This window comes from Bufo gargarizans, chromosome 6 (genome assembly GCF_014858855.1).
Source record: "Bufo gargarizans isolate SCDJY-AF-19 chromosome 6, ASM1485885v1, whole genome shotgun sequence".
In the NCBI taxonomy this organism is placed as follows: domain Eukaryota; kingdom Metazoa; phylum Chordata; class Amphibia; order Anura; family Bufonidae; genus Bufo; species Bufo gargarizans.
Genome location: NC_058085.1, coordinates 4779470 through 4803981, shown reverse-complemented (window position 1 = coordinate 4803981; position 24512 = coordinate 4779470). Strand labels below are relative to the sequence as shown.

Below are 24512 nucleotides of genomic sequence, written 5' to 3'. Positions count from 1 at the left end.
ATCTTATTAGATATTAGAGGTTAGAAGAACTATAAAGATACAGCCTCTACCCCTGACATCACTGACAATGTTATGAGGACTATAAAGATACAGCCTCTACCCCTGACATCACTGACAATGTTATGAGGACTATAAAGATACAGCCTCTACCCCCCACCTCACTGAGCAGTGTTATAGGGGCCATAGAGATACAGCCTCTACCCCCCACCTCACTGAGCAGTGTTATAGGGGCCATAGAGATACAGCCTCTACCCCTCACCTCACTGAGCAGTGTTATAGGGGCCATAGAGATACAGCCTCTACCCCCCACATCACCGAGCAGTGTTATAGGGGCCATAGAGATACAGCCTCTACCCCCCACCTCACTGAGCAGTGTTATAGGGGCCATAGAGATACAGCCTCTACCCCCCACCTTACTGAGCAGTGTTATAGGGGCCATAGAGATACAGCCTCTACCCCCCACCTCACTGAGCAGTGTTATAGGGGCCATAGAGATACAGCCTCTACCCCTCACCTCACTGAGCAGTGTTATAGGGGCCATAGAGATACAGCCTCTACCCCCACATCACCGAGCAGTGTTATAGGGGCCATAGAGATACAGCCTCTACCCCCCACATCACCGAGCAGTGTTATAGGGGCCATAGAGATACAGCCTCTACCCCCCACATCACTGAGCAGTGTTATAGGGACTATATAGATACAGCCTCTACCCCTCACATCACTGAGCAGTGTTATAGGGACTATAGAGATACAGCCTCTACCCCCCACATCACTGAGAAGTGTTATAGCGACTATATAGATACAGCCTCTACCCCTCACATCACCGAGCAGTGTTATAGGGACTATAGAGATACAGCCTCTACCCCCCACATCACTGAGCAGTGTTAGGGCTCATGCACACGACAGTATTTTGCGTTCAGTATACTGGACGTTTTTTTAGCTCAGTATGCGGAACATATACTGAACCATTCATTTCAATGGTTCAGCAAAAAATACTGAAGTGTCTCCGTGTGCATTCCGTTTCAGTATTTCAGTATTTCCGTGCCGTGAAAAGATAGAACATGTCCTATTCTTGTCCGCAAATCACGGTGCTTGGCTCCATTCAAGTCAATGGGTCCGCAAAAAAAAACGGAACACATACGGAAATGCATCCGTATGTCTTCCGTATCCGTTCCGTTTTTGCTGAACCATCTATTGAAAATGTTATGCCCAGCCCAATTTTTTCTATGTAATTACTGTATACTGTATATGGCATACGGAAAAACGGAACGGAAAAACGGTAAGGAAACGGAAACAAAAAACGGAACAACGGATCCGTAAAAAACGGACCGCAAAACACTGAAAAAGCAATACGGTCGTGTGCATGAGGCCTTATAGGGACTATAGAGATACAGCCTCTACCCCCCACATCACTGAGCAGTGTTATAGGGACTATAGAGATACAGCCTCTACACCTCACATCACAAGCAGTGTAATAGGGTCTATAAAGATACAGCCTCTACCCCCCACATCACTGAGAAGTGTTATAGCGACTATATAGATACAGCTTCTACCCCTCACATCACCGAGCAGTGTTATAGGGACTATATAGATACAGCCTCTACCCCTCACATCACTGACCATGTTATAGGGACTATATAGATACAGCCTCTACCCCTCACATCACTGAGCAGTGTTATAGGAACTATATAGATACAGCCTCTACCCCTCACATCACCGAGCAGTGTTATAGGGACTATATAGATACAGCCTCTACCCCTCACATCACTGACCATGTTATAGGGACTATATAGATACAGCCTCTACCCCTCACATCACTGAGCAGTGTTATAGGAACTATATAGATACAGCCTCTACCCCTCACATCACCGAGCAGTGTTATAGGGACTATATAGATACAGCCTCTACCCCTCACATCACTGACCATGTTATAGGGACTATATAGATACAGCCTCTACCCCTCACATCACTGAGCAGTGTTATAGGAACTATATAGATACAGCCTCTACCCCTCACATCACTGAGAAGTGTTATAGCGACTATATAGATACAGCCTCTACCCCTCACATCACTGACCATGTTATAGGGACTATATAGATACAGCCTCTACCCCTCACATCACTGGGCAGTGTTATAGGAACTATATAGATACAGCCTCTACCCCTCACATCACTGAGCAGTGTTATAGGAACTATATAGATACAGCCTCTACCCCTCACATCACTGAGCAGTGTTATAGGGACTATATAGATACAGCCTCTACCCCTCACATCACTGAGAAGTGTTATAGCGACTATATAGATACAGCCTCTACCCCTCACATCACTGACCATGTTATAGGGACTATATAGATACAGCCTCTACCCCTCACATCACTGGGCAGTGTTATAGGAACTATATAGATACAGCCTCTACCCCTCACATCACTGAGCAGTGTTATAGGGACTATAGAGATACATTTTTCTCCTTTTCTCACAACATAAACTCTTGTGACTGATGATTCACAGCGTGTTTATGAATGAAGCAGCAGCACAGACCTCAGAGCTGCGTTCTGCCCTCGTCTGCATATTTTTTTTCAAAAGAACCATCTGCAAAGCAAAACATCAAATCTTTTGTAAAAATTCCGCAAATAACCATACACACATGACTCTCTGCAGCAGATGTGTCTCCGCCATCTTCGGGTGGGGGTTGTAGTATTTATAAGATGCTGATTATTTAGGAACCAGTATTTATTCCATGTAATGTATACAGTATATGGCGCTGACATTCTGCAGCACAGTACACAGGTCATCACTCCAATCACGCCAGTTTCATTTATCTCACTCCCATCATCCCTGTCCTCAGGTCACAGTCTACCAATTTCTATGCTTTTGGAAGATGCTGGAAGTCTGCGAGAACATGAAGAGAACATACAGACAGCTGCTGGGATCAGAACCCAGGACCTCACTGCAGCAAGGTGACTGGTTGTGGGCACAACTGAATGGAGGAACCCCGCTGTGAAGCAGCACCCCACCATTGGCAGCTTCAACACCCAATGCTGGCCTAATTCATTTATCCGCATGCTGGACCATCAGACTCCAGATTAAAAGGAATTTTCAGAGAATCAGATGGTAGTAAAAATAATGACAGCGTCCGCTCTACACGAGGATCTCATCCTCCGACTGCTCAAAGATCGGAGAACCGAGTACAGAGCCAATCCCTCCAAACATGGGGTCAGAAGTCTGATATTCCGGGATGGAGGAAAACGTCTGCATTTCATTTTTCCAGGAATGGGGTGACGCCCGAGTGCAGATGTACGACATCAAACCCTGGGAGAAGACACTGACAAAGGACTTTCTGTTCTGCAGACATCACCACCCACACAAAGAACTCCGCGTCTACCCCACCGGTCCCAGCCCTAAATCTATACCGTCCCTCCAGGAGGAGATGACGAGGAGAGAACTTACCACAATGTATATGGAAGATATAGCAGTTCTATTCCTGTACAGAGGAGCAGTATTATAGTAGTTCTATTCCTGTACATAGGGGCAGTATTATAGTAGTTATATTCTTGTACATAGGAGACAGTATTATAGTAGTTATATTCTTGTATATAGGAGGCAGTATTATAGTAGTTATATTCTTGTACATAGGAGCAGTATTATAGTAGTTATATTCTTGTACATAGGAGGGAGTATTATAGTAGATATATTCTTGTACATAGGAGCAGTATTATAGTAGTTATATTCTTGTACATAGGAGCAGTATTATAGTAGTTATATTCTTGTACATAGGAGCAGTATTATAGTAGTTATATTCTTGTACATAGGAGCAGTATTATAGTAGTTATATTCTTGTACATAGGAGCAGTATTATAGTAGATATATTCTTGTACATAGGAGCGGTATTATAGTAGTTATATTCTTGTATATAGGAGGCAGTATTATAGTAGTTATATTCTTGTACATAGGAGCGGTATTATAGTAGTTATATTCTTGTACATAGGATGCAGTATTATAGTAGTTATATTCTTGTACATAGGAGGCAGTATTATAGTAGTTATATTCTTGTACATAGGAGGCAGTATTATAGTAGTTATATTCTTGTACATAGGAGGCAGTATTATAGTAGTTATATTCTTGTACATAGGAGGCGGTATTATAGTAGTTATATTCTTGTATATAGGAGGCAGTATTATAGTAGTTATATTCTTGTACATAGGAGCAGTATTATAGTAGTTATATTCTTGTACATAGGAGGCAGTATTATAGTAGTTATATTCTTGTACATAGGAGCAGTATTATAGTAGTTATATTCTTGTACATAGGAGGCAGTATTATAGTAGTTATATTCTTGTACATAGGAGCAGTATTATAGTAGTTATATTCTTGTACATAGGAGCAGTATTATAGTAGTTATATTCTTGTACATAGGAGCAGTATTATAGTAGTTATATTCTTGTACAGAGGAGCAGTATTATAGTAGTTATATTCTTGTACATAGGAGCAGTATTATAGTAGTTATTTTCTTGTACATAGGAGGCAGTATTATAGTAGTTATATTCTTGTACATAGGAGCAGTATTATAGTAGTTATATTCTTGTACATAGGAGCAGTATTATAGTAGTTCTATTCCTGTACATAGGAGCAGTATTATCAGAGTTTTACTCCTGTACAGTTGATGTGGTATTATTGTCGTCTGTTATTGAAATGATTAAATACACAGGGGGTCAGTTATTATCCAGAAATATGCCTATAAGGTTATTAGTGCCGCAATCTGAGACTTTTCCCCCTCATGCCAGGTCTAAAAGAGTGGGCGTGGTGTGGATGAGCAAGGGGAGGGGCCGGCAGGTCAGTCTCTCATCATTTTCTACACCTGTTTTAGGCGTATAAAAGATGTAGAGGCGCCAGATGTAGAGGCCGGCGCCTCTTCATAACGTCAGCGGATCCACAGCAAGATAAAGGGTTTAATAAACGACCCCCATAGACTTTCTTTGCCTCCATTCTCCACACCATGAATGGGTTAAGCTATTATCATGAGCCTCGCCCTCCGCCCACAGGCCCGACATGGCAGAAATTACAGGGAGTGTGTACAATGTGAGAAGTAACAGGAAACACATTTGGGTCTCTTTCTGCTGGTTTTGGGATTCTTTTGCTTACATTGGATTAGACTTGGCTCGTTTCCACTAGGAATATGTAAAGTGATGATTATTTGCAGAATGCAGCGGCAGGAGGCGGCAGATTCCCTCCTCATGTCGCAGATCTTCTCTGTGGTTGTAAAATCAGATGTTATGTTCTTGGTAAACCTTGTTTTCCTGGACCCCCTGAGAACCACAGTAATAAACACTTCGGCCTCCAGGAGGTTCGGTTGTTGGGAGGCGGGAGAGGCAGGAAGGGGCAGGAGAGGCAGGAAGGGGCAGGAGAGGCAGGAAGGGGCAGGAGAGGCAGGAAGGGGCAGGAGAGGCAGGAAGGGGCAGGAGAGGAGGAAGGGGCAGGAGAGGAGGAAGGGGCAGGAGAGGGGCAGGAGAGGAGGAAGGGGCAGGAGAGGCAGAGAGGGGCAGGAAGGGGCAGGAGAGGAGGAAGGGGCAGGAGAGGAGGAAGGGGCAGGAGAGGCAGGAGAGGGGCAGGAAGGGGCAGGAGAGGAGGAAGGGGCAGGAAGGGGCAGGAGAGGAGGAAGGGGCAGGAGAGGCAGGAAGAGGCAGGAAGAGGCAGGAAGAGGCAGGAAGAGGCAGGAAGAGGCAGGAAGAGGCAGGAAGAGGCAGGAGAGGGGCAGGAAGGGCAGGAATGGCCAGGAGAGGCAGGAATGGCCAGGAGAGGCAGGAATGGCCAGGAGAGGCAGGAATGGCCAGGAGAGGCAGGAATGGCCAGGAGAGGCAGGAATGGCCAGGAGAGGCAGGAATGGCCAGGAGAGGCAGGAATAGCAGAAGGGTCAGGAGAGGCAGGAAGGGGCAGGAGAGGCAGGAAGGGGCAGGAGAGGCAGGAATGGCAGGAGAGGCAGGAATAGCAGAAGGGTCAGGAGAGGCAGGAAGGGGCAGGAAGGGGCAGGAGAGGCAGGAAGGGGCAGGAGAGGCAGGAAGGGGCAGGAGAGGCAGGAAGGGGCAGGAGAGGCAGTGTTTGGTGTCTCTCCTGCCTGGGGGAAAGGAGTACAATGTACAGTTTTCTTGATGCAGCTGTCAGGACTGGACAGATAGCACTCCATAAAAGGTAGCAGTTAGAGGGGGCACTAAAACATCAGACTGGGCCCCTCATCATGTTGAGGTATATTGTCAGCCACGGCATAAGGACAGTCAATGAAACAAAGCTAGGTCGTCACTACCACCTTCTTTCAGTCCTGGATGACCCATGCTGGATTAAAGTCCTTGTATGCCCACATAGTCCTTTTATGCTCCTGTAATGTATGCCACTGTATGCCCTTGTAGTCCTTCTATGTCCTCATAGTCCTTGTATGACCCCATAACCCTTTATACCACATAGTGCTTGTATGCCCCATAGGCCTTCTATATGCCCACAGTCATTGTATGCTTTCAAGTTCCTGTATGTTCTCATAGTTCTTGTGTCCCACTGTATGCCTCCATAGTCCTTGTATGTCCACAGTCCTTCTATGCCCCATAGTCCTTGTAGGCCCCTGTACTGTATGCCCACATAGTCCTTGTAGGCCCCTGTACTGTATACCCACATAGTCCTTGTAGGCCCCTGTACTGTATGCCCACATAGTCCTTGTAGGCCCCTGTACTGTATGCCCACAGTCCTTGTAGGCCCCTGTACTGTATGCCCCCATAGTCCTTGTAGGCCCCTGTACTGTATGCCCACATAGTCCTTGTAGGCCCCTGTACTGTATGCCCACATAGTCCTTGTAGGCCCCTGTACTGTATGCCCACAGTCCTTGTAGGCCCCTGTACTGTATGCCCACAGTCCTTGTAGGCCCCTGTACTGTATGCCCACAGTCCTTGTAGGCCCCTGTACTGTATGCCCACAGTCCTTGTAGGCCCCTGTACTGTATGCCCACAGTCCTTGTAGGCCCCTGTACTGTATGCCCACAGTCCTTGTAGGCCCCTGTACTGTATGCCCACAGTCCTTGTAGGCCCCTGTACTGTATGCCCACATAGTCCTTGTAGGCCCCTGTACTGTATGCCCACATAGTCCTTGTAGGCCCCTGTACTGTATGCCCACATAGTCCTTGTAGGCCCCTGTACTGTATGCCCACAGTCCTTGTAGGCCCCTGTACTGTATGCCCACATAGTCCTTGTAGGCCCCTGTACTGTATGCCCACATAGTCCTTGTAGGCCCCTGTACTGTATGCCCACATAGTCCTTGTAGGCCCCTGTACTGTATGCCCACATAGTCCTTGTAGGCCCCTGTACTGTATGCCCACATAGTCCTTGTAGGCCCCTGTACTGTATGCCCACATAGTCCTTGTAGGCCCCTGTACTGTATGCCCACATAGTCCTTGTAGGCCCCTGTACTGTATGCCCACAGTCCTTGTAGGCCCCTGTACTGTATGCCCACATAGTCCTTGTAGGCCCCTGTACTGTATGCCCACATAGTCCTTGTAGGCCCCTGTACTGTATGCCCACATAGTCCTTGTAGGCCCCTGTACTGTATGCCCACAGTCCTTGTAGGCCCCTGTACTGTATGCCCACAGTCCTTGTAGGCCCCTGTACTGTATGCCCCCATAGTCCTTGTAGGCCCCCATACTGTATGCCCACATAGTTCTTCTATGCCCCCTTGTGTGACCTAACAAACCCCCTTGCACCCACCCAATTAAGGGTACATTCACACGACCGTGTGTAATCCTTTCCGATTTGCGGTCCGCAAATAACGGAACAGTGTGTCCGCATTTTTTTTTTTTCAGACCGTAAAAAACAGGAGAGAAAAAAAAAGGATTAAGGCCCTCAAAAATACGGAAACGGATCCGCAAAAAAAAAATGGGTGAAATGCGGATCTGTTCGGACAATAGTAGTAGGACATGCTTCATATTTTTGCGAAATAGAAATGCGGACACACGGATGCGGACAACATACTGAATGTTGTCCGCACATTTTAATTCACCCATAGGAATGAATGGGTCCGCTTCTATTCCACAAAATGCGTAACTGATACGGATCGGACGCGGAAAAAAATAATACTGTCATGTAAATGTACCCTTATACAAAGAATAAAATGAAGACTAGCACTGCCCCAACACGTCTTTATAATACGGTACTGTACCGCCATACTGTGCCAAATAATACCCTTGTTATACAGCACCACTACAATGCCGTGCTATCATACAATCCAGTACAACGCCATACAGTGCCAAATAATATACTGCTATACAGCACCCACTACAATGCCCACATTATCCAATACCCGATTCATACTACCGCTGGTGCCGTGAAGTAGATTTACGGTGGGCCACATAGTTGGGGATGGGGTACTGGAGGATTCAGGGAAATTATTCTTTTGCCCACGCTATAATCTGTCTTTACATTCCCAGTATGCCCAGTGCCTGGCCTAGACGATATATAGTACCGCCACTCTTGGCTGGGATTCAGTCAGAGTGTGCTGTGTCCAGTAGGTGTCTGCTTATCACGTCCGAGATAATGACACTAGCTGGAGTTCCCCTTTAATGACTGGTGCTCACTTTGCTCAGGTCGCCCTTATTTTTCTCGCTTTCACAGAGCGTCTCTGACATGATTTGGCAGAGGATTTTTTTTGGACTTCAAAGACAGAATTAAAGGCTGATCCGTGCGCTCTTCTCACTAAATCCATCCGACCGGGCTAATTCCCCCGTATCCCCAGAGCAGACAGGAATATTAAAAAAGTTCCACCCCTAGCAGAGAATAGTCTTCAAAATACCGCAACACCGCTAAGCCTATAGTCACAAGCTGCAGTCATTTCTCCGAAGCTGCATCAAAAACCGCGACAAGTGAATAAGCCCCAACGGTGAGTACTGAGGATGGCGCTTATGTAAATATCGCCAGAGATCGTGCAAATCTCTTCTTCTCCGCAATTTACTGTAAAAACTACAACACAAATCTGGTGCAGCAAATATACGGCTCAGGCTAAGGGTAACAGAAGGTGTGGCCAATAGGATGGCATCGGTCACAGTTACAAGGAGGACCTTCTGTGTGGAGTTGCCCTTTAAGTCACCTACAGTGGAATGAAGAGTAAACAATTGAAGAACTATAAGTATAATGCTCCCCTTTCCTCGCTTCGGAAATGGTTCATTCCACCACAACTCCCTCCTTATCCCTCTACGAGGGGGCGTGTCCGTTTTCCACCCCTCCTTCCAATCTCCGGATCCTCAGGGGAGTAACATTCTGAGGCTCTGTCCATGCTCAGATCATTGATGAGTAGTAATTGAGCTGTGGCCCCTTGAGTTAAGGGCCTCTTAGAAACCGTAGAGGTTGCCTCTATGACTTGGCTGCATTTTGATAAACTGGTTATCAAGATTATATTATTCCAACATATGACACAGTAGGTCGAGGCGGAGGTACTTCATTCACATCCAGAGCTGCGCTCACATAACTGCTGCTGTCAGCCGAGATCTCATCATTCACGCAGCACCAATGAGTGGAAGCCTGGCCCCCAGAGCTACCCCTGGGCCCCCCCGGGGGTGGGTCATCTCCCTCTGTAGAATTTACTCTTTGCTAGGCCCGGGAAGTCGAGTGTTTGAGTTTCTTTGAAACCTCAGCCTCTGCAATTTCCTCAGCTGGAGCCACTTGAGAAGCGGAGCCTTTGCCCCGGAATCCCTGACAGCACTTGAATGTGATACAGATGTCGCGTTTCGGGTAATAAAGCCGCCGCTCTCTCCGGGATTAATCATGCAGCACTTACACACAGGATTAAGACAACGTTCTGCTGATTGCGCTGCTGAATTTCTTAAAACAGACTTTCAATAATTCACCAAAATCATTTGAAAAAACGCCACGGCAGATGTGAAGACACTGGCACACTGCGAATAGTATCAAAGTTCTCCGAGTCGTATACGCCATTCCTGACCTGTATAGTACACAAATTACAATGCAGCAGTACCAGAGGTGCATCAATGTGCAGTGACACCTAGTGGTCTGGGGAGGGACTGCAGCCGGTCTTCCTTTTATCACATATCATTTTAAAGTTTGTGCCAAGACAAAGCCCTTTGGGCCATGTTTAGCCTACGACCCCCCCCCCCCCCCGGTATCCGACCTCATCACATCAGGTTTCCCTAAGGCTGAGCGAGTAAGACGGCTCATGGTTAATGGCGGTATACAAAGACCAGGTGCTGATGACAAGAGGGAAAAAAGAATCTCTCGAATGTGAAATCGAATGTGAAACGCGCCTTCAATCATCACAGGAACGCAGCTCCGAGGGAAAGGCTGACAACAACATTCATCTCGTCATCTCACAGCAGCGAGGTCACGGAGGTGGCGGCATCTGCTCAACATAGGTCGACACATGGCTGCTAGGCCTCAAGTCAAACTAAAACTAGATGCGGTTCATCAGAAGCATTAAACGGCACAAAAAAAAGAGATAAAAAGAAATAAAATATATATATAGGATCCAAGTAAAGACCCAAAGCCAGTATAGGGCCACAGATACTACAAAGGTCAGGAAGGGACCTCAAGAAAGAAAATCTGCGAGATCTGAAGGCGGCAGGAATAGGAGGAAGCACCGAGGCACCGAGGGGGGTGGGCGTACCCAGAAGGGTTGTCATGAGGACTGAAATGAACCTGAAGACATCATAAACACTAAAAATAACCCCGGGGAAATGAGCACCAACGGAGGAAGCCCGGACCCCAACATCCAATCAAAAGATACATCACACAGTCGCATGCCCTAAAAATACCCAAAATCTACACGTCCATCACTACAACAAGACGAGACATAAATTCTCAAGTCCTTCCCAAAGCAAATCATCATCTAAAAAGCCCCAAATTCCAAAAAGTATGAAAATGAGAAACAGAAGCGGAAAACTAGAGAACAATCCACAAACATCTAATAATTCATAGTCTAATGGTCAGTGGGTGTGGACTAACCGGTCCTGGTTTTCACCCTTTAACCCCTATGCAGGTGAGCCACAAGGTCGCTACCTCTTAAGATAGTCCCAGTGTAGTGGGCAGCTGACGCACAAAGGACAGGGATACGAGTGCGAATCTCTAAGCGATCAGGCAAAATTCATAGTCAGGGGACTTACTCAGGTCCGAGCAGGCAGTGTTCAAACGCATCTGTGAGACTATTCTAAGGTTAGGGCAGATGGCAATGGATCAATACGAGAAACGGACCAAGATCAGGGCAAGGAACAGAGAATTAGAGTTGGTATCAGGCAGCGGTTCGGAACAAGGGCAGTCAGACAGAATAATGCACCTTCACTGGATAGCTAGTAAACTACGAACCTAAAGCTCATGCACACTCCAACCGAGGAAGGTGCTTTATAGATTCAGCGGCGACCGGTCAGGCCTACAGAAAAGGCTTTAACCAGCACATGCAGGTTGCAGCCTGCAGAAGACACGCAAAACACCAAGGCCGGGACTGCCGGTAACAGGAAGAAGGAGAACAGCAGGGGGTCGCCTTCTGCAGCTTCAGAACGGTGAAGCAGCAGAAAAAGGACATCAGCATCAACATTATCATAGGAGGCAGTAGTATAGCAGTTCTATTCTTGTACATAGGAGCAGTATTATAGCAGTTCTATTCTTGTACATAGGAGCAGTATTATAGCAGTTCTATTCTTGTACATAGGAGCAGTATTATAGTAGTTATATCCTTGTACATAGGAGGCAGTATTATAGTAGTTATATTCTTGTACATAGGAGCAGTATTATAGTAGTTATATCCTTGTACATAGGAGGCAGTATTATAGTAGTTATATTCTTGTACATAGGAGGCAGTATTATAGTAGTCATATTCTTGTACATAGGAGCAGTATTATAGTAGTTATATTCTTGTATATAGGAGCAGTATTATAGTAGTTATATTCTTGTACATAGGAGCAGTATTATAGTAGTTATATCCTTGTACATAGGAGCAGTATTATAGCAGTTCTATTCTTGTACATAGGAGGCAGTATTATAGTAGTTATATTCTTGTACATAGGAGCAGTATTATAGTAGTTATATTCTTGTACATAGGAGGCAGTATTATAGTAGTTATATTCTTGTACATAGGAGCAGTATTATAGTAGTTATATTCTTGTACATAGGAGCAGTATTATAGTAGTTATATTCTTGTACATAGGGGGCAGTATTATAGTAGTTATATTCTTGTACATAGGAGCAGTATTATAGTACTTATATTCTTGTATATAGGAGCAGTATTATAGTACTTATATTCTTGTATATAGGAGCAGTATTATAGTAGTTCTATTCTTGTACATAGGAGCAGTATTATAGTAGTTATATTCCTGTACATAGGAGCAGTATTATAGTAGTTATATTCTTGTACATAGAAGGCAGTATTATAGTAGTTATATTCTTGTACATAGGAGCAGTATTATAGTAGTTATATTCTTGTACATAGGAGCAGTATTATAGTAGTTATATTCTTGTACATAGAAGGCAGTATTATAGTAGTTATATTCTTGTACATAGGAGCAGTATTATAGTAGTTATATTCCTGTACATAGGAGGCAGTATTATAGTAGTTATATTCTTGTACATAGGAACAGTATTATAGCAGTTATATTCTTGTACATAGGAGGCAGTATTATAGTAGTTATATTCTTATACATAGGAGCAGTATTATAGTAGTTATATTCTTGTACATAGGAGCAGTATTATAGTAGTTATATTCTTGTACATAGGAGGCAGTATTATAGTAGTTATATTCTTGTACATAGGAGGCAGCATTATAGTAGTTATATTCTTGTACACAGGAGCAGTATTATAGTAGTTATATCCTCGTACATAGGAGGCAGTATTATAGTAGTTATATCCTCGTACATAGGAGGCAGCATTATAGATATTGAACGAGTACACTCTGTATATACCTACCATTTGTGTTGGTGTTCACATAGTACCTACGACCCTGTGGAGACATATAACACTGCCAGCCCTGGGGTAGAGGACCATGGCTTGAATCTTCTATTCTCTGTGGGTTCATCATACCTGGTTTCTGTGGACAAAAACAGAAAAAGCTGAATTATTGAAACTGATATGAAATTCTCCACAAAAATAAAAGGCAGAATTTTTGGAAAAATAATGAAAAACATAGAAAATCATATTAAAGTTTGGGTGATTAGGTCATTATTTTTATGGACTTCCCCTTTAAAGCCTCGGCGTCATCTAATCTTATATTTTCTGATAAGTGCTCGGCCTCAGAATTTTCCAATCACATTGCTCGGCCAGATAACGTTATCTTTTTATTGCTGCGGTGGTAAACATTTCCTGTGGTCATGTGACCATCCTGACAACCAGAAACAGCAGATGCTGGAAACTAATCACCAGCAGATCGTCAGTGAAAAACTGGAGTGGCACTACAACTCTCATCATGCCCTTCATGTTGTAGTTTCTGACAGCTACAGAACCTCCTTCAACTTGTAGACCACTAAATATATTCAGCCCCAGCTGATTAGAAATGGAGCCTGACAGGTGAGGGCCCTTGCGGGGCCCCTCAGGCTCCAGATGTGACCCCTACCCTCTTTCCATGACGCTTGGACCAGTTCCACGCCCGTCTTCTGTGGACAGGTGTACGCAGCGCTCTGGTTGGATCTGCCCCGGGACATCGGCCTTATACAATGTATATAAACGGACCGTTCCGAGGCAGAGAAGATCTGGTGCGGGGATCTGTTCCGGTGAGATGACGAGGACTCTGCCTTTCCCGGCAGCGGCAGCTCGTCAGCTCTGTGGCGCAGCTCGTCTCCTCACCGGACAAGTGGCGAAAGGTTTTCTCTTCCACCCTAAGACTTTCTAATTAAAGGTTTAAGTTTTTCCTGCTTTTCCTTTTGTCCCCCATAGGGGGCACTGGTGTCATTACAGAAATGTATACAGAAAATGTTATAGTAATAGAACATAGATAGATGATGACTGACAGACAGGCAGACAGATAGACAGACGATAGATAGATAGATAGATAGATAGATAGATAGATATGAGAGAGATAGATAGATAGGAGAGAGAGAGATATAAGATAGATAGATATGAGATAATAGACAGACTCTCACAGTGAGAACCATGTACTTTCTCCGGGTCTCCGCACTAATTTGTACATTATAATTACTTCTGTCCAATCATCTCACTAATTAGTGGCCGCTTTCTCTCCCGTGGTATGTGGCTGCCCGGACTTTGTTCCCATCCGCCCAGCAGAGCAGGAATCCGGCACAATGGCCCCATTCTCTCTGGAATACAATGCAGGATTGTGTGTGATGTGAGCACATTCCTGACATATCCCCGATTCCAGGCCTGTCTGATACTCCGCAAACACCTCCACAGTACAGGACCTGGACTGACAGCAAGCTACTGGGCAAAACATCCTCTGTGCTGCTGGGAGGACCCTGCTCCTTCCACTATAACTCTCAGCCTGTGACATCCACAAGATCAGCACACTCCTCTCCTGAAATCCTCTGTGCTGCTGGGAGGACCCTGCTCCTTCCACTATGTAACTCTCAGCCTGTGACATCCACAAGATCAGCACACTCCTCTCCTGAAATCCTCTGCGCTGCTGGGAGGACCCTGCTCCTTCCACTATGTAACTCTCTTCCTGTGACCTCCACAAGATCAGCACACTCCTCTCCTGAAATCCTCTGTGCTGCTGGGAGGGCCCTGCTCCTTCCTCTATGTAACTCTCAGCCTGTGACATCCACAAGATCAGCACACTCCTCTCCTGAAATCCTCTGTGCTGCTGGGAGGGCCCTGCTCCTTCCACTATGTAACTCTCAGCCTGTGACATCCACAAGATCAGCACACTGCTCTCCTGAAATCCTCTGTGCTGCTGGGAGGACCCTGCTCCTTCCACTATGTAACTCTCATCCTGTGACCTCCACAAGATCAGCACACTCCTCTCCTGAAATCCTCTGTGCTGCTGGGAGGACCCTGCTCCTTCCACTATGTAACTCTCAGTCTGTGACCCCAAGATCAGCACACTCCTCTCCTGAAATCCTCTGTGCTGCTGGGAGGACCCTGCTCCTTCCACTATGTAACTCTCAGCCTGTGACCTCCACAAGATCAGCACACTCCTCTCCTGAAATCCTCTGCGCTGCTGGGAGGACCCTGCTCCTTCCACTATGTAACTCTCAGCCTGTGACCTCCACAAGATCAGCACACTCCTCTCCTGAAATCCTCTGCGCTGCTGGGAGGACCCTGCTCCTTCCACTATGTAACTCTCATCCTGTGACCTCCACAAGATCAGCACACTCCTCTCCTGAAATCCTCTGTGCTGCTGGGGGGACCCTGCTCCTTCCACTATGTAACTCTCAGTCTGTGACCCCAAGATCAGCACACTCCTCTCCTGAAATCCTCTGTGCTGCTGGGAGGACCCTGCTCCTACCACTATGTAACTCTCAGCCTGTGACATCCACAAGATCAGCACACTCCTCTCCTGAAATCCTCTGCGCTGCTGGGAGGACCCTGCTCCTTCCACTATGTAACTCTCATCCTGTGACCTCCACAAGATCAGCACACTCCTCTCCTGAAATCCTCTGTGCTGCTGGGAGGACCCTGCTCCTTCCACTATGTAACTCTCAGTCTGTGACCCCAAGATCAGCACACTCCTCTCCTGAAATCCTCTGTGCTGCTGGGAGGACCCTGCTCCTTCCACTATGTAACTCTCAGCCTGTGACCTCCACAAGATCAGCACACTCCTCTCCTGAAATCCTCTGTGCTGCTGGGACCCTGCTCCTGCCACTATGTAAGGCCTCATGCACAAGGCTGTTTGTTTTTTGCGGAACAGAACAGCCAGCCTCTAATAGACCAGTACTATCCTTGTCCGTAATGCGGACAATAATAGGACATGTTCTATTTTTTTGCGGAATTGAAATACGGACATACGGAAACGGAATGCACACGCAGTATCTTCCTTTTTTTTGCCGACCCATTGAAATGAATGGTTCCATATACGGTTCGTGTGCATGAGCCCTAGCTCAACAACAATAAAATAATGTTACGGTGCAAAAATAGATAAAACAACGTTTCTGTGACCTTTCATTTCCTTTACATTCCTATAACTCCGGGGACTGCGCTGGAAACTGGGTGCGACTCCTAGAAGACCGCGGCTTCCCAGCAGAAAAACCATATCAATATCCTCAGTGAGTAAGACTAGGAAAGCAGCCTCCAGGTTGAATGATCAAAAACAGGAGTTGTCCTTTAAAATGTTGAACTTTATAGTAAAAGGGTTAAAGTAAATTCGGAGGGGGGGGGGGGCTCTGATCTTCTGCTAAAATCTTTTTTGGCTGAGATAAAAAAGCAGAAGGAAATGTCAAAAGATAAATCATAAACAGTAACAAAACTTGTTAATTGACACCAGAGAAGCGGGAACTTCCTCGCTGCTGGCGAACGGCGGTGACAAAAGGAAACCGTCAGAAATACCAAACGTGGGAGGATGACAGAGCGAAAGGGGAAAATTCTGCAGGAAAAAAGTCAGACGCCAGACATGAGCAGTGGATGACAGAGAAGCGTTCCCTTCTGCCCCTTCTAATGCATATTAGCATACACCCGCCCCTTTATGTAAAATACTTTGGGTGTGGCCAAACAGAGTGCCCCCTATAGAATTCAGACTATCCTATAGGAGCATGGCACCACTGTATAGAAATTTTAGATATTAATACCACTTCCCTTATCTTAGCCCCGCCTGTCAATATTAAGCCCCACCCACTCGCTCAGTCCCTTAAAAGGACACCTCCATAAACAGTCATCATAATCCATAAAAGGACAGATGTGCACCACGGCCTGATTTATGTTTAAGAAAAAATGGCGACTGTGGCGTTGGTAGTCGCCACTGAGAGGCCTGAACAGGGGAAACAATGGTCACTATACCATAATCAGCTGACCACGGGGAGGCTCCTGGACTGCACCCATGTAGTATGCGGCCCCAAGCAAAATTTTTCAGGAGCCTATAAATAATTATTTGCATGGCTCCGCCCACTATACTAAAGTCTGCAGCATTAATCCTACCGTTACTATACCCCTATTTTTAGTGCATTCCCACATTGCCGTACACTGCAGGAACCCAAAGCCCTATTTCTGGCTTGTGAATAAAATGCGAACAGTGCAGTAAAGACTGGCACTAAACTAAGAGTTGGAGAAATATCTAAATCTGCATTATTTGGAGTGACATCATCAAAGCTGAGCAACACACTAATTTGCATAGCCACACCCACTTTTCTAAAATCAGTCCTTGTGCATTTCTACAATGGTCTGCACTTCAGAGTCCTGTATCCCACTTTTGGGTGTTTGAATAAAATACCAGAGGTGCAGTGAAGACTGACACAAGAAGAGAGATGGTGCAGGGGGGATGTAGATCTCTGGGTGACAACCCCGTTCAGCACGCTCACGGCGGCCATCAGCGGCTTTTATCCCGGCTATTAAAGGGCCGGCGCAGGGGCTGAGGTTTCCGTTCAGCCATTTCCTGGTGACTGTACACAGTATTATGTCTCTATGCAGATATATGTGTAGGTCTCCATGACAACGGCCGTACTCACCGCGCGTTTCAGGCTGAAATCTTTTGATATCGCTCATTAACAGATCTGCTGCGGTTTAGCGAAAGCGAGCGGCGCTCACAAACCTCACTGCAAAGCAAAAAAAAATAAAAAAACTACAAGAGAATACGACGCATGCGATGGCGTGTGCCCGGGGGAAGCTTTTTAATGTCTGGATCAAAGACTTCCCCGGTTGTAAAGGCTGACGGACAGTGAAGTCTCCACGGAAAGAGGTTGGAGACGGCGATCCCGAAAATGCGGGGGAAGGGGTGAGGCAAGAAGTGGGAAAAATCATCTCAATGTCAGTAGGCTGATGATATGGTCACACAGAAAATTCCAATAGTTTGGCGCCAGCAGAAACCTAGACTATCAGATTCCGACGATTGACATACGGAATTTGAGACGTCTGGACGCCCAATAATCACATCAGTGATCCATTGTTAAAACAATGTCATTTTGGGCAATTTTGCCACGTATCAGTTGTAGGCAAGACCTGCGTAAGGTGGCACACACCACCCGGGTCATCAAGAGGAGCAAGGCTGCTTTTAAAGTGGGTGTGCTCCCCACCACTTCCACCTCCCCCTGGTTTATCAAGCGTCGCCCTCTCTAGTTGGGACGATGGTCTGTGACACGAGGAGCGGCCAAAGAACTTTTTGTTGGTGCTGCTCCGCCGCCTGCCAAGGGTTGTATCATCCTGCCTGCTACGCCAAAATGTAAAGTGACGAGAGTCACTCTGTTCAGCAGAGGGAGCAGCACCTCAAACACAGCCTTTTGCACCTCCAAAGACTTCTGACATCTTGAAAAAGAATAAAAAATAAAATGCACAAAAAGGAAAATTTTCAAAAATCATCATAGACGGAAAATGTATGCAAAACCTCAGAAACACACTGGCGACAGCGCCATAATTAAATCATAGAGCCTAGAAATTCCCACCATGACAACCACAGTTTGGTCTCCATGGTTACAACTGTTAGGAAGGGAGAGCAAGGTAAGTCACATTGTAGAAGAAGACTTGGCAGATTTCAGGCCCAACTCTGAGACCTGCTCTGGGATCGCTCCACGTACAGGTCTGGGGGAGGTTTATTACCCTGGCAGCCATATTTTCAGATCCATGGCTTCCTAGGGTTCTTGGTACCTCAGCTTCAGGAGAATACGTTGATGGAAGTCTCTACATTTCACATACAATGGTGTTAACGTGGGGGGGGGGGGGCACTACCAAACATTTCCCCCACTGTGTACAAATTGGCTCGTCTTCAGGTGCCACAATCAAGCCTACAACAAACCATGCTCACTCCGACACGAGCAAGAAGAAACAAACAAGACACAGTCATCTTCTCAATCCTTAAGACCTCTGCCAGACAACGCAAGCGGGATGCCAAACTCCAGATTAGACCCATGTGTCTCGGAGGGAAGAGGTGGATGAAAGGGTGATTTGGAGGGTAGAGAACGTCTAATGAGGTCTCCTGGGCTACTACAAGGAAAGTAGACAATGGTGAGCTGGAGAAAGTCCAGACCTCGTGACGATCACTGATGGGGTGTTGGCATGGATGTGGTGCCGCGGCCTCAGACTATCATTTATAGCACGTTGTCTTAGCCGTTCCAGAAGTTGAATCTCACACTACAGGAGGTCCTGACATGAGCCAGATGTCTGTACGCTACAGTATCCCACACTGACTCTAAACAAGAAAAAAAACACTAGAAGGAAAATCTACTCTGGACCACGATGGTGGGAAGTTTTCAGAGATAGAGTTCTTCAGTTCTCAGGAGGAGATGGACAGAGCCAAACCTCAGTGACCTTTAATAAAGAAGGTTTGTTTAGTCTTTAGCTTCAGTAGTGCTCTGATGGTAACATACTGATGGCGGCACATGGTTGGTGGCACATGCAACAATCGAGGCTATGAAATAGGACCCCCCCCCCCTCCATGACAGAATTCTTGCATTTTCACAAAGATTTAGGGATGAAAGAGGTTAAAACGATGGTTGCCGCTTCGCTTTAGGCAGGATTCGAGCAGCGAGCTTCCATTTGTCAGCAGCTCATTATGCATGGACGCTAATGTTCCCATAGTCGCTGACCTTTTGGAGGCCTCTTCATTAATTAAGAGTCAGAATCCTGTCCTAAAGCCCCAGGTGGGTCTCTCAATTTACTGCACACAAATCTGAAGGTGTCCTTACATGGTCGAATGCATCATCTGGGAGCCGCATCAGCTTTCCTCGTGGTGGGTCATTATCCTGATATAATGCATTGGGTGGCCGAGAATTTATCATGTGGGAAGTAAAAAATTCTACATCATCAAGAACTGGGAAAATGTTCATGTCCACCGTTTAGCACTGTATTTAAAATTTATTCTCCCACCATTGTCTGGAAAAAGATGAAACACCCAAGAGGGAGCAGACAAAACACCGAGGGCCAATAATGCCCGGGGCCTAAACCATCATGGAAGTCTTACATAGTTACATAGTTAATACGGTTGAAAAAAGACATAAGTCCATCAAGTTCAGCCAAGGGATAGGTGGGGACGCGAATCCCAGAAGGAAGATTTCTACACGTTTTCATAAGCATTAATGTTTTTTACTTTTAAGAATTTGTCTAAACCCTTTTTGAAACTGTCCCCTGTTCCTGCTGTGACTGCGTCCTGAGGAGTCCATTCCACAGATTCACAGTTCTTACAGTAAAGAAACTTTTACGCTTCCGGAGACTGAACTTTTCCCTCTCCAGTCGGAGGCAGTGCCACCTTGTCTTTTGAGCGCATTTTAGATGGAACAGCTTTTCACTGTATTTTTTGTATGGCCCATTAATATACTTGTACAGGTCAATCATGTCCCCCCTTAGACGTCTCTTCTCAAGACTAAATAAATGTTATTATTTTAATCTTTCTTCATAACTAAGACCCTCCATGCCCCATCATCAGTTTAGTCGCTCTCCTCTGTACTCTCTCCAGCTCCAGGGCGTCCTTTCTATGGACTGGTTCCCAGAACTGAACCCAGATGAGGCCGCACCAACGATTTGTAAAGTGGTAATATTACATCCCTGCCCCGCAAGTCCATGCCTCGTTTAATTAATGACAGTATCCTGGTGGCCTTAGAAGCAGATGATTGACATTGTATGCTGTAATTTAATCTACCATCCTCGAGGACACCCAAATCCTTCTCTACAAGTGACTCTCCCAGTGTTACATCCACTAGGACATATGAAGCACAGAGATTATTACTACCAAGATGCAGAACTTTACATTTATCCACATTGAACCTCATTTGCCAAGTTGATGTCCAATCACTCAGATGTTCAAGTCAGCTTGTAGTATATGGACATCTTCCATAGACTGTACAGTTCTTAGTGTAGCTTAGTGTCATCTGCAAAAATAGATATGGTGCCATAAATCCCGTCCTCGATATCATTAATAAATTAAATAATAGAGGGCCCAGCACTGAACCTTGGGGTCACCAGTTATAACCCGGGACCATTCTGAATAGGAATCATTGACCACAACTCTCTGGACACCTTCAGCCAGTTTTCAATCCAATTACAAACTGTCAACCATGTCATCTAGTCAGGGTTATATCTCTGCTCCACTACTGAGGAACGGTTGGCAAATGCACAGTTGGGTTCCCGACAGCAACGGACCTTCGGGGCAAAGTTTGCAAAAATTCTAAAGGCTGTATGCGGTACATATACTAAACCATTTATTTCAACGGTTCAGAAAAAACAAAAAACTGAAGTGTCGCCGTGTGCATTCCGTTTCAGTATTTCCGTACCGAGAAAAGATAGAACGTTCTTTTCTTGTCTGCAAATCACAGTGCTTGGCTCCATTCAAATCAATAGGTCCACACAAAAAAAAACAAAAAAACGGAACACATACGGAAATGCATCCGTATGTCTTCTGTATCCGTTCCGTTTTTACTGAACCATCTATTGAAAATGTTATGCCCAGCACAATTTTTTTCTATGCAATTACTGTATACTACAAAGAAAAATATGGGGGATCCAGCCCACACAACCCTATGCAGGTGCAGATTGCTATGGCGAAATACAGATACAAACGCAAAAACACAAAATGCAATCGCACTCTGCAACCAGCACTCTGCTGTCACGGACGGTGTACAGGAAACAAGACAAAGCAACATGCATATATGACTGAGTGGATCCAAAGCTAAGGAACCAAAAGGGAGACCCCTGCACAAGACCTGAGACTATCCCTGGCTGCTCAGCCTATGCAAAAATCCGAAAGGTGGAGGTTTGCATATCCACGTACCTCGACTATATAACCTCTGAACACCCTACAATAGTGAGGGGACACGACCACCGGCTCCCTACTCCAGACACGGAGGGAGTCAGGGTCACCTGGGATCCAGAAAACAGAAAATAACAGATAAATGTTCAGCACTTAACTTTGTAGCAGACAGGAAAACAAGATCAGCATGCACACACACTCCAGGAAGAAGTATAAGCCGCCCAGCAATGCACCATGGGGAGGGATTTAAAGGGAAGCAATCAGTCCAACTCCATGACAGCTGAGAGAGGCTAACGAGATGAGGAACTGAACAGCACAACAAAGAGAACTCAAGGAGGAGGTTCTGAAAGGCCTCTGTCAGAGCTTCTCAGCTGTCTGGTTGTGACATCTGCCCTGCCTTTATGCTGGATGTTAAATAAGGCATTGGTGTACATTTTGGCCAAAGCGTAATAAGCCACTCACCACGTCAAGGTCGCCTTAATGAGTGGTCCCTAACACTAGTTCCTACCTGTTATGGGCCACGACGTGGTGAGTGGCTTATTACGCTTTGGCCAAAATGTACACCAATGCCTTATTCAACATCCAGCATAAAAGGCAGGGCAGAGTGCAGGTTGCAGTGTGCGATTGCATTTTGTGTTTTTGAATTACTGTATACTGTATATGGCATACTGAAAAACGGAACAATGGATCCGTAAAAAACAGACCGCAAGAAAAAAGAAAAAAAACATATGGTCGTGTGCATGAGGTTTTGGTTTGGTCACATCTGAATTGTTTGGGCCACCCAGCTGTCGGGCTGTATCTCACAGGCAAAACCCTTGACCACATAAACTGGCTCCAGCTTGACCAAAAAACCAAACCGAAAACATTTTAGTTACAAACCGGATTCAAAAAAAGTTGGGACACTAAACAAATTGTGAATAAAAGCTGAATGCAATGATGTGGAGATGGCAAATGTCAATATTTTTTTTGTAATAGAACGTAGATGACAGATCAAACGTTTAATCCGAGTAAATGTATCATTTTAAAGGAAAAATACGGTGATTAAAATTTTCACGGTGTCAACAAATCCCCAAAAAGTTGGGACAAGTAGCAATAAGAGGCTGGAAAAAGTAAATTTGAGCATAACGAAGAGCTGGAAGACCAATTAACACTAATTAGGTCAATTGGCAACATGATTGGGTATAAAAAGAGCTTCTCAGAGCGGCCGTGTCTCTCAGAAGCCAAGATGGGTAGAGGATCACCAATTCCCACAATGTTGCGCAGAAAGATAGTGGAGCAATATCAGAAAGGTGTTACCCAGCGAAACATTGCAAAGACTTTGCATCTATCATCATCAACTGTGCAGAACATCATCCGAAGATTCAGAGAATCTGGAACAATCTCTGTGCGTAAGGGTCAAGGCCGTAAGACCATACTGGATGCCCGTGATCTCCGGGCCCTTAAACGACACTGCACCACAAACAGGAATGCTACTGTAAAGGAAATCACAGAATGGGCTCAGGAATACTTCCAGAAACCATTGTCAGTGACCACAATCCACCGTGCCATCCGCCGCTGCCAGCTGAAACTCTACAGTGCAAAGAAGAAGCCATTTCTAAGCAAGATCCACAAGCTCAGGCGTTTTCACTGGGCCAGGGATCATTTACAATGGAGTGTGGCAAAATGGAAGACTGTTCTGTGGTCAGACGAGTCACGATTCGAAGTTCTTTTTGGAAATCTGGGACGCCATGTCATCCGGACCAAAGAGGACAAGGACAACCCAAGTTGTTACCAACGCTCAGTTCAGAAGCCTGCATCTCTGATGGTATGGGGTTGCATGAGTGCGTGTGGCATGGACAGCTTGCATGTCTGGAAAGGCACCATCAATGCAGAAAAATATATTCAGGTTCTAGAACAACATCTGCTCCATCCAGACGTCATCTCTTTCAGGGAAGACCCTGCATTTTTCAACAAGATAATGCCAGACCACATTCTGCATCAATCACAACATCATGGCTGCGTAGGAGAAGGATCCGGGGACTGAAATGGCCAGTCTGCAGTCCAGATCTGTCACCTATAGAGAACATTTGGCGCATCATAAAGAGGAAGGTGCAACAAAGAAGGCCCAAGACGATGGAACAGTTAGAGGCCTGTATTAGACAAGAATGGGAGAGCATTCCTATTTCTAAACCTGAGAAACTGGTCTCCTCGGTCCCCAGACGTCTGTTGAGTGTTGTAAGAAGAAGGGGAGATGCCACACAGCGGTGAAAATGGCCTTGTCACAACTTTTTGGGGATTTGTTGACACCATTAAATTCTGATTCAACATATTTTTCACTTAAAATGGTACATTTTCTCAGTTTAAACTTTTGTTCCGTGATTTATGTTCTATTCTGAATAAAATATTAGAAGTTGGCGCCTCCACATCATTGCATTCAGTCTTTATTCACGATTTGTATAGTGTCCCAACTTTTTTGGAATCTGGTTTGTATATTCTTGTACACAGGAGCAGTTTTATAGTAGTTATATTCTTGTACATAGGAGCAGTATTATAGTAGTTATATTCTTGTACATAGGAGCAGTATTATAGTAGTTATATTCTTGTACACAGGAGCAGTATTATAGTAGTTATATTCTTGTACATAGGAGCAGTATTATAGTAGTTATATTCTTGTACATAGGAGGCTGTATTATAGTATTTATATTCTTGTACATAGGAGCAGTATTATAGCAGTTATAT

At 45.3% G+C, this 24512-nt stretch overlaps 1 protein-coding gene across 4 annotated transcripts in view; it reads right to left on the bottom strand.

Annotated features, from left to right (window-relative positions):
* The window catches only part of LOC122941177 (growth arrest-specific protein 7-like), a 178342-nt gene that overhangs the window by 54549 nt on the left and 99281 nt on the right, over nt 1-24512 (bottom strand). For 2 of the 4 annotated variants that reach the window (XM_044298218.1, XM_044298220.1), the window contains exon 2: nt 12929-13049. The exons of 1 other annotated variant lie outside the window; for it this stretch is intronic. In XM_044298218.1, the coding sequence (XP_044154153.1) occupies nt 12929-13049 (121 nt within the window). The remainder of the gene's footprint in view (nt 1-12928; nt 13050-24512) is intronic. One more of the 4 variants, XM_044298219.1, reaches the window with a different exon arrangement.